The sequence below is a fragment of the Populus alba genome, chromosome 10 (assembly GCF_005239225.2).
Source record: "Populus alba chromosome 10, ASM523922v2, whole genome shotgun sequence".
NCBI classification, from domain to species: domain Eukaryota; kingdom Viridiplantae; phylum Streptophyta; class Magnoliopsida; order Malpighiales; family Salicaceae; genus Populus; species Populus alba.
Window position 1 is genome coordinate 9,085,479 of NC_133293.1, and position 16,337 is coordinate 9,101,815.

General features: G+C 33.6%; 2 protein-coding genes across 2 annotated transcripts; both read left to right on the forward strand.

Moving 5' to 3' along the window:
* Positions 1-4,643: 4,643 nt before the first annotated feature.
* On the forward strand, positions 4,644-6,352 carry LOC118048961 (RING-H2 finger protein ATL16). Its single transcript, XM_035058815.2, has one exon. The coding sequence runs from the start codon at positions 5,135-5,137 to the stop codon at positions 6,200-6,202; it is 1,068 nt and encodes a 355-aa protein (XP_034914706.1). The 5' UTR covers positions 4,644-5,134; the 3' UTR covers positions 6,203-6,352.
* Positions 6,353-13,318: 6,966 nt separating this feature from the next.
* LOC118048931 (transcription factor bHLH104) lies at positions 13,319-16,139 on the forward strand. The gene is made up of 5 exons (XM_035058780.2): positions 13,319-13,509; positions 13,878-13,964; positions 14,637-14,714; positions 15,010-15,172; positions 15,631-16,139. The coding sequence occupies exons 1-5, from the start codon at positions 13,421-13,423 to the stop codon at positions 15,877-15,879; spliced, it is 666 nt and encodes a 221-aa protein (XP_034914671.1). The 5' UTR covers positions 13,319-13,420; the 3' UTR covers positions 15,880-16,139.
* Positions 16,140-16,337: the final 198 nt, after the last annotated feature.

Genomic DNA, 16,337 nt, shown 5'->3' on the forward strand with positions numbered 1-16,337 from the left:
GGATGGAATTGAGGAAAAAAAAATAAATCAAGAAAATAATTGAAACCCAAAAATTGCAATTACAAAGAAAGAGGATGAAATTTGGTAAAAAAAAAAAACTAACAAAATCAAATAAGTATGGATGAAATCAAAAATAAAATTCAATTAGAAACAATCAATATAAATAGAATAATTACAATTAAGAGAACAATGACTAAATCGAAAGAATAAAGAAATTGAAGGGCTTATATAATTGTCTGCATTGTCATGCAATAACAAAGAAGAAAGAAAAGAAAAATAAAAACAAATAAAAGCTAATTGGTGTCAAGCTAGACCTTACCATTATACACGTGTCATCTAGGAAGGAAAAGGATGCCGAGACATATTAAATGATGTGATGAAAGCTTGATTTCAACCACTATCGTCAACTTTTGGTCAAGAGACCATATGATAATTTCAATTTTATCATGAACAATTGAATTACACAAGTACCCTTACTATATAAATTTGTTAATATATATTATGAATATTTGAATTATTCCATTAGAAAGCTTGATTTCCTAATAGTTTTGGTTGTTTTTTCCTTTAAGATAATATATTAATTAAATTGTTATTAAAAAAAATAAAAAGATGGTGTTGCCCAAAACAAATCAAGAATGACAAATTAGTAGTATGTAAAGACCATCTTACCTCTCAATTAAAGCTTTAAAAATTAAAGGATGACAGGTAAAAAAATAATTTAACTATAACCCTAGACACATTTCACCATAGATAACTATAGTAAAGAAATAAAAAACCATGGGGCTTATTATTTTACTTAATGTTAATAGGTGGTCTTGAAAACACGTGAAAATCCAGAAAGTCTACAATTCATTATCTCTTCGTTCACAATACACACAGTAAAATCCCAGCGTATTTCAGAGTATCTGTTAATAATATATAATTTCAGAGTATCTGTTAATAATATATAATTTCAGAGTAACAAGAATTCAAGTGTTCAGATTCTGGGCCATATGTGAAACCTCACAAACACCGGGCCCATTTACGGTTCAGAACTTATATTTCCAAATCGGAGCCTTAAAAGAGCATGGGCTAATGAAAAGTACCTATTTGGGTTTTAAACATCTCGCATCTGCTTTTCTGAGTCTCGTCGGAGTCTTTGCGACTCTGGCTCCGGTGTACGAAAACTTTCCTCGACCACGTACTGGCAATGGGTTATGCTTCCGATTTCTCTCTACCGGTAAAGAAAATACGATACCTCACCTCAGTACCATTGAACAGGGGAACATCGGCATTAATTCAATAAAGAATCAATTGATCTAGAAAATGTCACTATTTATGGGCTAGATTGGGATCATTAATTGTTAAAAGTGATAAAAGAAATTGATGCATTTTCCTTAATAGGTTTAAGAACCGATACAATCGTGTTAAATAATCATCATTGTTAAGTTTTTATGAACTCAATAAAAAAAGAAATGAACGGCGTGTGAATTTCAAGCAAAGAGTATGGAAGATTAAACTAATATTAATATTAATGACTTATTTAATATTTAATTAAAAGTTAATTTTGATACGTGAAATTTGATTAATATTACGAATATATACAGTATGGAATTGATAAAGTTGAAGGGAGTTAGACCCATCAGTAAAATACATTAGACTTCAAATAAAAGAATCAAATTCAAATCTCCTCAATTCGTCAACTTTTGAATTTTGACCGAGCAGTTGACTGATCTGTGAGATATTATACTCATGCAAAATGCAAGCATTGCGTGGACGGCTTCTATGTCTGCACGTGTAATCACATGCACTCCCATCCTTCTGTGGCGAACAGCAGAGAAATTGCAGAACCGAAAGAAGGAGAAATACTGGCACTGGCCGTGCTATCATTAACTTGTAAAAGAATAGTCGGCTGGCAGTCACGTGATACAACGTAAGCACCCACGTAACCAAATGGCATTGTTTCTTTGGGCCACATAATTAGGAACACCATTTTCAAGTCACAAGTGAATGAGTGCAGCATTGGTCAATTTTAGAAGTCGAACAGAGCACATGAAAAGTCCACTTACACATGTAACTCCGTGTCTCTCTCTATTCAGGGGGGAAAAAAAAAAAAAAAAAGCCCTGACAAATTGGTGGAACCTCACGTTGGAAAAACCAGGATTTTTTTTTTTTTTTTTAATTTGGTTTTTTCTCGTTTTGTTTCTTCAGTCTAAAACAGCTCCCCCAAGGGAAGTAAATTTGCCAGTTGCTGCCTACTGTCATGTGCCATACGTTTTCTTTCTTGGTATTGATTCGTTTCTTTATATTTTTAATAAATTACAATAGCCGGGCCTATTTTAATTTAATTTTTCTCTTTTATGTCTTAGGTAATATTCAGATTGTGATAGCGCTTATTTTTTTTATTGTAAATATATTAAAATGATTGTTTTAAATGTTTTTTCTTTTGTAAATATATTAAAACAAAAAAAATTGAAATACTTTCAAAAACACGCCGAAACAAGCACTCTTGTTGTGAATTGCAAGCAACAGACTTGAAGACCAAGGTTTTTCGGCTTCTAGACTTTGGACATGGTGGATGGAATTAAATGGCTCTCAGACATGCTGATATAATTACCCCATCATAGCATATATGAAGAAAGAACATTATGGTTGCAAAATCTACTTATAATGCTTAACGAATATCAATTTTTAACAAAATATAAAATATAGTCTCAATCTCAACCAAAAAACAAATTACGCAGTGCTGAATGCGTTTCCACCGTCACAACAAGGAGAGAAATTCATCAATTCATATAATAAATTAAGAAAGCTAAGCTGCATGAAGCAAAGGATTTGGCTCGGTTTTAAGTTGATCTTAACTTTCTTAATGGGAAGCTAACCAGTACTTTAGACTCGAATTTAAACTTTTGTTATAAAAGCAGCTCCATGAAGATCGATGCCTGTAAGTGAACAAGAAAGAAAGCACGTAAAGACTCGTATTTGCGCAAGGTCTTATCCACCCCACCCACCGTCTAGTGTAATCATACCTGCCTGGCTACCAAGGGAAACATTCTTCTCTTAAACAAACACAAGACTTTCATCGTTAGGTTGTCTGTAGAAACGTTCGGAGTGACAGCGATGTGAATGCAAGGTAGTCGAGATTTCTTCGGCAGGGGCTACAAACTTTGACTATAGAATTCGAACTTTTTGAAAATGGGGACTGGTTTTTTTCACACGCAAGCATTGAGGTGTCGGTCCTGCTTTTATTGGCGTTCATATCATAGGATTTCTTGCACACAGCGATTTGACTTCTCTAGCTTCCTAGTTGCTAGTGATATCGGCCCTCTCGAACAGTTTGTTGACAAAAAGGCTTTTCCTTGGGACCCATTTGATAATCATATGATCCCCTCGGATTCGAATTAGAGCGGAGGGAAGAGTCTAAAAGGTAATATTTGGGACCCAAAGGAGTAAATGCAATACAAGATATACGTGTAATCCGCGTTTGTGTCTTGCAGGAGTCAATGGAAGGTAAACAATAGTGTTCATGGTGGTGGCTTGCATGTGGCCTTCTGGGACCTTTTGCTTTAAGATGATTGATGATGATCGAGAAGGGATGAAAAGTCAAATCTCTTTGAATAATTACCAATCCAAAAAGAAAGAAAAAAATAATCAAAAGGAACGGGAGAAAGCTCATGAACTGAGTTACTCGTTTATTGGCTCATTCATTTAGATAGTGTTGGTGTGATTAGATCTTGAGTTGATATAATTAACCAAGTTCACTTGTTAGCTCATCAAGATAGGTATGATGAGAATTCTATCAAAAGAAAAACCGAAACAAAAGATCTTGTTCCTAGTGGACAATACAGTGAAGAGTATTTAATTAATTACATAACTGACAATAAATAATTAATCTACAGTGAATCAACGACTCGTCAACAGTATTAATCACTCATAACAGCTCCCTAAAACGATGTCATCGTGCCATTTTATGATACGTGTTAAATTGTCTCCTAAATCTTGAAAGGATTAACATTCACTCGGTTGACGACAAGAAAAAAAAATTAAATAAAATGAAATCAGCTGATAAAAAGAAATGAAAACAAGGATAGTTTCTTTTCCTCGGCTGTCTTCGAGGCTGTTCGGTCAGTGGTCTAAACGAACTTTCATGAAATTTTATATTTTATTTTAAATTAATTCTTTAATATTTTTAAATTATTTTGATATATTAGTATTAAAAATAAATTTTAAAAAAATAAAAAAATTATTTTGATAAATTTACAAGAAAAACACTTCAACAAATTATTATTATACAAAACACCCAATTGATACAGTAGAGTTTGAGCTGCAAAATAACAAGACACCTGTGAAAGAAATTTTAGTGACATTCGACAAGTGAAAACAAGGTTTTAGTCGCTTGACGATCTTGAACAGATTCAGATGTGGCCGAATGGTGCGGTGTATATTCAATTTCTGCTGCAAGTTGAGCCTTCAAATCAGCTATGGGCAGGGGTCTCATCGCAAGAAAACAATGTGCCAATGGTGTTATCAGTTGGGGGTCCCTTGCCAGTTTTACTTGGACGAACATGTAGAGTCTATTTTTATATGGTGGGCAGCCGCCCAGTCTATGAAATCTCCACTCTCATCTTATACTACAATAATTAGATTTATTAATTAGCCCTCCATGGTCCATACATTGTGGTTACTAAAACCCAACAGTGCAATAATCGAGACTCTCCCCCATGGGAACCAGAGAGAAATCCACCTACTACGTATGCTTAGCTCAGACCTTCTGTCTTAAAATAAAATTTTAGTTTAGTAATTTCAGGCAAAATTTCATTGAGTTTCAAGGCTTTCATGTCCGCACATAGCACCTCCCCTCATTTAACCATCTTGATTTTCTCTCTCTTGTCTCTCTTCTCCACGTACTTGCATCTCTCTGAGACCCACACATATTAATGTCCCTTTTCATATCTTTCTTTCTCAATAGTAACAAGCTGGCTATCTCTCTTCCTTAGCTCTCCTTGGTTTGAATTTTCGTTGGGTTTCGAGTTCATAAATTATGGTCGGTTCATTCTTGTTCTTATTCGATAACTAATTTGTATGTTTCTGTGCATTATATTCAAGATCTAAACAGGCCAGTTGGTTTGCCATTTCTGCTTAGCAAATCCATTTCATGGATCTCGTAAGAAAAAGCTATGGTTCTCAGTCTCTTCCACCATTGACAAGTCCAGTTGGTGGCTCGTCAATATTTGGACCTCGTACTCAATCTTCAGATACAAGTTTCCCAATTATTGCCATTGCCATAATAGGAATTTTGGCAACAGCTTTATTGCTAGTTAGCTACTACATCTTTGTCATTAAATGCTGTCTGAATTGGCACCGCATCGATCTTCTAGGGCGATTCTCCCTATCAAGAAATAGAAATCACGAAGACCCTTTGATGGCTTACTCTCCTTCTGCTATAGAGTCTCGTGGACTTGACGAGTCAGTGATAAGGTCAATCCCAGTTTTCAAGTTCAAGAAAGAAGGCGACAACGTTAGAAACTTTGGAGAAAGAAGCTTCTGTGAATGTGCAGTTTGCTTGAACGAGTTTCAAGAAGCTGAGAAACTACGAAGGATACCAAATTGCAGCCATGTTTTTCATATTGACTGCATTGATGTTTGGCTTCAAAGCAATGCTAATTGCCCACTTTGTAGAACAAGCATTTCGAGCACCACAAGATTCCCAATTGATCATATTATTGCTCCAAGCTCTACACCCCAAGATGCAAATCCTTACAGTGAAAGTGTCATGGGTGGAGATGAAGATTATGTTGTCATTGAGTTGAGTACTCACAACTCTACAGATCAAACCTTGCTTGCAGCACAGGAAAGATTGAATTCAGGAGAGTTATCAGCGCGCTCAATTAGTCCTTCGCCAAGGAAGATAGAGCAGGGAGTTGGCCACAAGAAAGCAAGGAATCTTAACAAGGTTACCAGCATGGGAGATGAATGTATTGATACAAGAGGCAAAGATGATCAATTCGGATTGATTCAACCCATCAGGAGGTCCTTTTCAATGGACTCGTCCGCAGATCGGCAGCTTTATTTATCAATTCAAGAGATAGTGCAGCAGAGCAGGCAAGTTACTGAGGTCAGCTCTGTTGAAGGTTGTAGTGGTAGAGCCAGAAGAGCTTTCTTTTCTTTTGGTCATGGTAGAGGATCCAGAAGCTCAGTCTTACCTGTTTATTTGGAACCGTAAAGCCAAAATATTTTCCATTGATTATTTTTCCTTGTATTTTGTTTTTCATTATAAGGGTATAGGGATTTTAATTAGATTTAGACATGTTAAAGGGCATAGGATTTGTGACATAAAAGTATTCAATTGAAATATCGATTTTTCATTATTCAACTCTTGGGTTCGTGCAATTGCCTCTGGCCAGTTTTAGTTAAAGGGCTTAACAGCCATGATAAATATACAAGAATAATTGACAAATATAAAAGTTTTTTTTTTTTTTTTGCTTTTCATGCTTGAATATGAGCTACTGGTCCTGGCTTAAGCATAGGAAAGGGATTCACATTACAGTATCTGAGGTGAGAATAGTAGCAATATGGATTGTCTGAAGTCGAGGGAGAGAGGAACCTACAAAAGCAAGGGAGAGGTGGGAGGTCCCTTGCATTGATTAAGGAGTTAGCTAGAGAGGGTTTTCTTCAATTGAGATAATCATAGAGGGGTCAGACTCTTGGTGCTGGTGGAGGGAAAAAATCACAAAAGAACAAGTAAAGAGGGATTATAGAATTGCAAAATTAAGGTCCCCTTCCACTGATTTAGGAGGAAGAGAAGAGTCCTTTTCAATTGAGATAATTATGCCAATAGTCACCTACTTCTTGAGTCATTTATTATAATTCTAATGTTGGTGGAGGAGGGAGGTACAGTGTTTGGTCATTGTTCTTGGTGTTCCTCAACAGCACCTACTTCCAACCTGTAGGCATCATCCATTAACGTTTATGTTTCCAATAACGTTAAACAAGTATAGAGGTGAATTGATTTTAAAAAAAAAAATGTTGAGAGGTTAGTTGAACATTTGAATGCATAAGTGTACGGGCCCCAGTCTTTGTTCAGCATATTTCTAGAAGTTTTCTGGAAGAGCAGCTCATGTATTCATATATTCTGAATTAATCAAGATGAATTTAGATAGTCTTACAAATCATACTAGACTTATAGACTTGTTCCTCCCTTTTAACATCATCTAACTGCAAGATCTAATCAAATAACTATCCCCTAATAAGAATAAAACTTCCAAGTATAAATTCGAAAATGCATGCACTGGTTTTATCATGTTCTTCTCCAAAATCCCGGTGTAGAATGAGCGCATCTTTCTATTATATCCAGCAAGTTAGTGGTTGAGGATTTTTCGAAAGTAGCGGAGAATCTTTCAGCACGATTAGCAGTACTCTTCTTAAATCAAAACGATAAGAGCAGCTGGATTTTGAAGCTGTGCATCAAAACTAAAGACTTGAATTCGAAATATGAGACAGCAATTTAAAACATTGTTTGAACAAGCAATTTAATGTTGGGTTTTTTCCAGCCTTGGTATTCACAAGACATAAGGAAGGCAAGATCTTGAAACATGGAGATACGCATATGGATTATGAGTCGGAAAACCAGAGCTTCCACGAGTCCAACCCAAAGGGGCAATAAAGATGCAGAAAATTCAAGGTATACATCAAAAACATCATCCATGTCTCGATAGTTGCAGAAATGTGCGTAATATTCTATAACCAGAGCCATATATTGGTCCCTGATCCCTCTGACAGTCTAACTACATAACCCATAACTTCAGTTCTTCCTTTGCTCTGACCAGACACAGCCACTGACCTGATAGATATTACAATAACTGCGGCTCTTCTATCTGATGATTCTATGGCCTTCAATCTTCCGAAGCCATGTGCTTGCATGTATGGCAGAGATAGCATATCTGTGACACGCCTGAGGAACCCGTGGGATGTTGGGATATCTAATGAATATGAAATTGCCATTGCTTACATCTATCACCATAAAACAAATAAGAGTCAACCGAAGTATCAAAACACAGAATGAAATTGTTTAGACCAAAATTTAATTAATGGGTTTCGCTGGATGTTTGAACCGAATCCCATTTTTCTTATTTTCCGTTGCAGACTGGTTTGGAAGATGAGAAAAGTCCACGAGAACAAGAATCAAATCCACCTGGATAGGAGGAGGCCCAGAAATCTGGCTCAATTCTACAACTACAATTTACAAGGGCCATTTTCAATACAGGGATTGACATCCAAGAATGATTTAGAGCCCAAATCATACATAAAGAAGGGCCTAGCTTCAACATTGGCTTCAAATATTAGAGCCCAAACCTAATGTATTTAAGAGTATCATTATAATTGTTTTTTTAAAATATTTTATATTTAAAAATATATTAAAATAATATTATTATATTTTACGTTAAACAAACTCCTCCTAATACCTCAAAATGTAGGACTGAATATATATTTTTGGAAAGAATAAGGACTAATTAATCAGATTTATTAAATTAATAGGACTAATTTATAACTCAAGAGAAATTTTAGAACGTCGATTATTACCCTCCTTTTCCATTTCCACTTCTGACATAAGAAGTGTCATCTTAGATCTGATACAAAACCACTAACTTGCAATATGAGAAGTTTGCGATCAGTTTGTTAGTAAATTATGTCGATCATTGTGCTCCTAGATTCTAAGAAATTAAGGATTCTAAGCTTTCTGCAAGCTATTGGCAAGGTAGTTTGCTTGCTTGAAATAGTGCCATAAGCTAGGTTATTGAAGCATTAATTGTCCTAATCTAAAATTAATTAATTTGTCCAAAATCTAAATTATATCTTGCTAAATCAATGTATTATGACTTCAGCCTTTTACCACTATCTATGCTTCATTTTGCTGTTAAATGTGTTTCCTGTGAATTAAGATCACAGGTAAGGATCATTGACATTTAATGTACACCGATTGCGTTAGTTAGTGATGAAATCCGATTTTATTCCATGAGTTGAAGGCCAAGTTGGGATAAGATTGTTAATCTTTTCGTTTTGGTAATTTGATCCCTTTTTTTTGTGAAATAATTAATGGATAATTTCCAATTAATATCTATAAAATATCCCCTCATTCGAGTTTGAAAACTCTCTAATAATTACATCAATATATAATATTGAAGAAAAAACAATCATTTTTTAGGAGAAAACCCTAGAAATATATCAATGTCATTTATATTAGAGAAAAATCAAACCTGGCAAATGGAGATTACATTGATTCTTTTTATAGCTACTAAGGTTCCCTTTTTCATGAAAGGAGAAAAGGTATACATCTTGGTCAAATATCTTTGCCTTCTCGTGAAAATATATTTGACTTTTCATAATAAAATATATTTTTATTGTGGGTCTTAATATTTATCAAATTCCCATAAATCTAAATTTAATATTTGATGGAGTTCAGAAATAGTAGTTTTAGCTATTCGTGAGGCCCATATAAAATTAGATTCAACAAATCCATATATATTGGGTTTAACACCTAGCTGAGGTCAGAGATAATGGATCTGACAATTTTTAGATCCATATATATTTAGAGTTGTCATTTGACTGAATCCAGAAATAATAAATTTAGTAGTTTGATAAATTCATATATTTTTGAGCTTAATATTTAATTGATTTTGTTAATGATGGATTATAACCCAAAACTTTGTTCATTTATTAAGAAGTAAAGAATCAAGAAAAAGAAATGTTAATCCATCAGTTAGGATTCAAATTTCTTTTCATGCTCAGTTTAATCGATGCAACCCTCCTTTTTCAGTTCTGTATCATGTTCATTTCGTTCGAAGCGAACTTGCTTGGATTGGAAGAGATAAAAAAAAATAATTCTGTGGAATTTTTGTGCATGTGAGCAGTTTCTTGGCTTTTTTAATTTGTCCTGTTCTTCTCACAAGGCTTCATATATTTTTAGCCCCTATTGAAGCTTAGGTGGTAGGGGTGGGGTCATAATTGTTAGCTTATAAATTTGGATTTCGTCTTCTATAATTGAGGGGCTTACATATTTTGTTATGCATTGCTTGTTGGTTGGTGGATTATTCGCACAATCAATCTCCTATACTCTCTCTCTCTCTCTCTCTCTCTCTCTCTCTCTCTCTCTCTCTCTCTCTCATGTTCATTTTCCTTTGACTTACTGTTGTAATCTACCAGATCTTGCTTTTCAAAGAAGAAACAGGTAGCTACTGTAGAACGAGAAGTGGACGGTGATCTTGTGACTTTATGTTTAGACTTACCTGCAGTGATCACGCGAGTTCATGCTCACTCAATTGGTTTCACTTGTTCATATGACCGAGCTTATATTTACTCATTAAGGTCTTGCCGGAATTGTTTAGTAGTTACTGAAGCAAGGGGAAAATTGTACATCGGTCAACTTAAAACCCTAGCAAAAAGACTAATGGTATAATTTCCTAGTTAGATTAATTACGAAAATGCTATACCATTCACATAAATTACAGTAGCTCAACATAAAATGATTGCTCATAAGATCAAAAAGAAAAAAAATATTCTTATATTATTTAGCAGAAACCATCTGGTGCTCTTGAGTTTGTCAGCTTTGACCCTTTTTTTCTATTACCGTTAGAGAATAATATAAACCATAACTTGGGACCTCATCTAACAACTTAAGCTATTGGGTTGAGATGGTTCTTTGACATAGTATCAGAGTCTTGATGACCAAGCGGTTACGAGTTTGAATCTCACCACCTCCATTTATTTGATAAAAATTAAGCACAAGGTAATGTGAGCCTGTGCAAGTTTTAAGCCTAAAGGGTTTTTCACTTGAGGGGGTGTATTAGAGAATAATATAAATCATAACTTGAGAAATCACCTAACAACTTAAGCTATTAGGTTGAGATAGTTCTTTGACAATTACTAACTTGGGTGTTCGGATCAACTATGCATATCTCGACTAATTTCAGGAATCCTGAAGTTAATGACCATGTAACCCTCTAGTGCCATTATATTAGCAACTACAGAACTCGAATTTAAAACCAGAGGAAAAATAAACCCTATAATCCCAAGCTTTTTTTTTTCATAAAATCATGTGCTAGTAACTTGAATACCCATGATGTTATCATTTTAGAGCCAGCAGGCATCAACTTTAAGAATCTCAGTTTTATATGCATTTTGATAATTGATTTGTGTTTCAACTTAGATGATTATTTAAATATTTTTATATAGTTTATATTATGTTTAATATTTACTTGTTTGTTATTTTTTATCAGAAGAACGTGTAATATAATCAAAATATAATATTTTCCATATAAGACAACTAATCTCAAGTTTAATAATCATTTATATAACCGGTATATGAACCTTCTAATAGATATAAGTGATATTTTTATATAAAATTCTCATGTCAGTTCAGTGTACATGTTATCTTACAAGCATCTACATATTAGATTTAAGTATCTCTCATATCTCAACTTATAATAATAATAATTTTTTTTATAAAAGAGAAAACATAATATTAGTTCTAAGTATCATTCATATCTTAATTTATAAGAATAATTATTTCTTTAATAAAAGAAAACATAATGTGCAGTAGTTTCTACGACTCTAATTAATATCTAGTTTTAATAAAATATTAACCATAAATATTTAAAAACAATGCTTTGATACAATAAATATCTCATAATTTTTATAATGTTTTTATAAAAAATTTTATTTAAAGAATTTTATTTTCACTCTAAATTTATTAATTAAATATTTTATAAGTATTAAAGATAAATTAACTTTTTATTAAAATTAAATATTTTTAGATTGAACATATAATATATACAATAACACGGTACTGATTTGAGACTGAACCAACCAATGCATGCAACACTGCCCAACGTCATGAAAGCGAAATCAGAGGCCATCAAGAACACTCAACGAAGAATTGAACGTGGAAGTTAAGTCTGATTTAGGCACTGTTTTTGCAGTTGAAAAGAGATTTTGTAAAAAATATTTTTTAAAAAATTAATTTTTTAGATTGTTTTGATATTTTTAAATTCTGTAAACCAATTATCCCTGCAGGTTGTTAAAGTCACGGCACCTACCAAGAGAAAAGCAGGGGTCATTGTTTCTTCTGTAGATGAGTTGATTGATAAGCTAAGAAATGCAGCTCATGTCATTTAATTGCCTCTTGGATTTCTAATTGGTAAATAACATTGTACACGTTTATGTAAATTATTTCTCAAGCTTAATAAATTCAAGCTTGGCGGGGCAATTGGTTTTCGTTTCTGTTTTCTTCTTTCTTTTTCCACTCTCTGCTGTTCATTGACTTTGATAGGGTTTGAGAATGCGGTTGAAACGCGTTTCAAAAAATTCAAAAGTCTTTTTTTTAGTTAAAATTTAATATGATTTGTATTTTTTATATCGTTTTGATGTGCTGATATCAAAAATAAATTTTTTAAAAATAAAAAACATCAATGACATACATTTCGATACCAAAAGTTATTTGAAAAACAACTGTTATCATACTACTAAACACGCTCTACACTGCTAAAATCAGTTTTGTTAAAAATGGAGTTTCGATTCATTAAGCTGTGATTTCTTTTTCTTTTTTTTATAAATGAAAAAGGGGGGAGTGTATGATTTAAAAACTCAGCAGCTTCATGCCATGATTTTATTTTTAATGCCAGCTTCAAGTGGTGATTTCAGTGGTAGTTCCATAGGATGAGCTTCACCCAACCATGGATTGAATGATGAACTGATAGAGGGTGACTAGACACAGGAGTAGATGGTGAATATATGCATCATTCTTTTGAACGCCATGGATGCTTGCTTGTATTTTCCATCAAGTTTTCTCGCTCGTCTTTTCTGTTTTGGCGAGTGGAAAATAATTAGTGCTAACCTGAAAGGAATGGCTGGCTATGAAATGGGCTTAATCAAATGAGATATAAGCCCAAGGTGCTATATTACCATCACCGTCCTAATGGTTTGAAAATGTGTTTGTTTTTATATTTTAAAAAAATTTAATTTTTTAATAATTTTACGTTGTATTAATGTTAAAAAAATAAAAACATTATTTTAATATATTTTAAAATAAAAATTATTTTAAAAAACAACAAATAAAAATATGTTTTTATACTTTACAAAAGTAAAAAAGAGCGTGCGAAGAAGGGTTATTAACTTTTATTTTGTAGAAATGAATTAATTAGATTTTTCCAGTGGTCCAAAAAAGGACGCGGCGGCGCGCAGACATATAATACTGATGATCCTTCCACGTGGTACAGATCTAGTGGGCTTTCACTAACCATAGGTCCCCGACATTATATACTCAAATTCTAATAGACTAGGAGTACAATTTTTTCTTTTTACATAAAGAAACTCGCACTTTCCCCCTTCTTCTTCGTCTCTTTGATCGTCAAATCCAAAATCCAATAAAAAATTAAAAGAGAGAAAGATGGAAGCAATAGATCAGATTGAGGGGGACGATAGTTACTTGGATTATCTGGATATTTTATTGGGCCCCGCTGATTCTCTCACCAACAGGTATTTTTCTTCCATTAATTTTCTTCATTGTTTACTTTTTTTTTTTTAATTTTGTTTTCTATATAATTGATTTTTCTTTATCATCATTAGAACCGATTGGGGCTTGCATTTTATGTAAAAAAAGAAAAAAAAAAAGAAAGAGAAAGGTATTTGTGGTTCTTATTCTTATTATGTGAATAAATCTCATAGGATTTTGGCAGTGCTATAAAGTTAATAATTTCTTTTGAATTTTGCAGTTAAGAATAAAATTGTATAGAAAGGAGATCTGTAGTAGCTTGAATTTTATGATTAGCTGCCGTCTGATGATACTTTATTGGGTTTTAGTATTATTATTATTATTATTATTATTATTATTATTATTATTGCAGTATTTGCAGCAGTGGTGGTGTTGTGGATATTGATTTTTCATCTAGTGTTGGTGTTGTTACACAAGTCAAAGAATGCTCGCGGAAGAGGTATTCTTTTTCTTGCTTTTTTGGATTTGAATTTTCAAACATACTTGGTATTGTTTTGTTTGTCGAAGCTGAAAACTTTGAAATTGAATGCAATGCTTTTTAATCGTCCATAGAGCATCTTTATGTGTTTGAACTATTTTCTGATTTATGCATAACAAACTCATCTTGAATAGACACTCCTTTTATGTGTCATACAAGCAACTGTTATAGCCAGACAAGTTCAGCTAATGAAATGAACACAGTTGGCGCTTCTTCTTTTTATCTTCTTGGACTGCCGCATTGATATCATTGAGGGAGTTCCTTAAACTATCTCAATAATGTAAATAGACTGCTCTCGTGTCTATGATGATCCTTTTTTTGTAAAATCCGATATGCCTTGTACCTTAATTATGTACAGCAAAAATCTTTTTAAAAATTGGCTTCTAACTGATTCAGGCTTTGAGATTTGAAAAGTGTAAAAAATAAAATGCGCGGACAATTTGGCACTGGTTTACTTTTGCTTATATCAATCTTTGGTTGCTCAAACCTTTTCTTCTTAACCTTGTGAAGCCTGTAGTTTTGTGATTAGAATGCGTTCACCTAGCTTTACTTATTCTTTTTGTCCTTGTGACACACGCGGCGTGCATGCGCACTCATTTTTTTCTAAAGCACAATTATGCCAATGTTATATAGGGGACGAAGTGATTCATGTAGCAGAGCAGGGACCAAAGCTTGCCGTGAGAAGTTGCGGAGGGAGAGATTGAATGACAGGCATGCATCGTCAATCAGATATATATCTATGCTTTGAATTTATCTAGTTATGAATTTGGCATCTTAAGATACTATATTAGAAAATGAAACTAAATTTGAAACTAGCATGGTATCAGAATATTTAAATTTGAATCAGAAGAAGAAAGTTGAATCTTATGTTTCCAATTTGTTGAATTGGATACTGCTGATGTATCGCTATCATCAGAGTTTTCACAACAATTCTTCTAGCTTATGCAGAATGAAGATAATAATAGCAAGTAATATTTTGAAGAACAGATTTTCCTCATGATTGCAGGTTTCAAGATTTGAGCTCTGTTTTGGAACCTGGAAGACCAGCCAAAACTGACAAACCTGCCATACTAGATGATGCTATTAGAGTTCTGAACCAGCTAAAAAATGAGGCTCAGGAGCTCAAAGAAACTAATGAAAAACTTTTAGAAGAAATCAAAAGTCTAAAGGTAGTCATTTCCAACGCACATTTAACTACAACAACTGTTGTTTCTTTCTGCAGTTTCTGCGCTGCATGGGAATATGATCCCTTTATTCAAATATCCTAATATAGTTCACAAATCTGAAGGATCTGATACTTTTAGATTATTAATTCCCAGTATTATTTGCTGAATTTCCTCTTTGATTCTTTTAATTCCTAGTAATTGAGATATATTTATTTCCTGCTTCCATGTTATCTCTATAACTAATCATTATATATCTATTAACAAAGGAAGAGCTTGCCAGAAGAGGCATCCACTAACTATAGTTGTTTATTCTTAATGCCTGGTCCCTATATTCTTGGTTTTTAAGTTGAATTTATATTTAAGGTGATTGATGCGTTTGAATCTTCTTCAATTCACACCTGAATTTTTTTTCCTATCGGCTTTCTGAGAATGGGCTTTCTAATTTTCTGCTCCTGCAACAGGCTGAAAAGACTGAACTCCGTGAAGAAAAACTGATGCTTAAGGCAGATAAAGAAAAGATGGAGCAACAGTTGAAAACTTTGGCTCTTCCCACTTCTGGATTCATGCCAACCTATCCAGCAGCCTATCATGCTGCAGCCAACAAGATACCAGTCTTTCCCGGTTATGGTCTGATGCCAATGTGGCATTATTTACCCCCAGCTGCATGTGATACATCACGTGATCATGAGCTCAGGCCACCTGCTGCATGATTCTTTTTTATTCATCAAAATCCTGATAACTTTCAGATGCTATTTTCTAGAATTTTCTTAGAATGTAAATATAACTTGCTTTGCACTTTACCTGATTTTGACAATTTAATTATTGACAAGTTTAGTGCTGGGGATTGCTTGGAAGGTGGCTAGATTGCAAGTATTTTCTCGAGTAAATCATTTTATCTCTACTCTCTGAGATTGTGTGTTAGCATTTGGATTTTTCCAGTAACATTCCAGTAGCTTTCCTGCGAGTCCCAGATCTTGATTTCATAAATTACTCCTGCCTTGAAACTTCGAGATGCATTTGACATGTTTGAAAATGATCAACATGGAAGATAACAGTGGTTTGTTATTTAGTGCACTTTATTATTACTATTTTTTTGTACAGGTCTTTCTATTAATGTATTGGTATTGAGAGCTTTATGTTGGGAGCTCGACTTGCACACTGATTTATT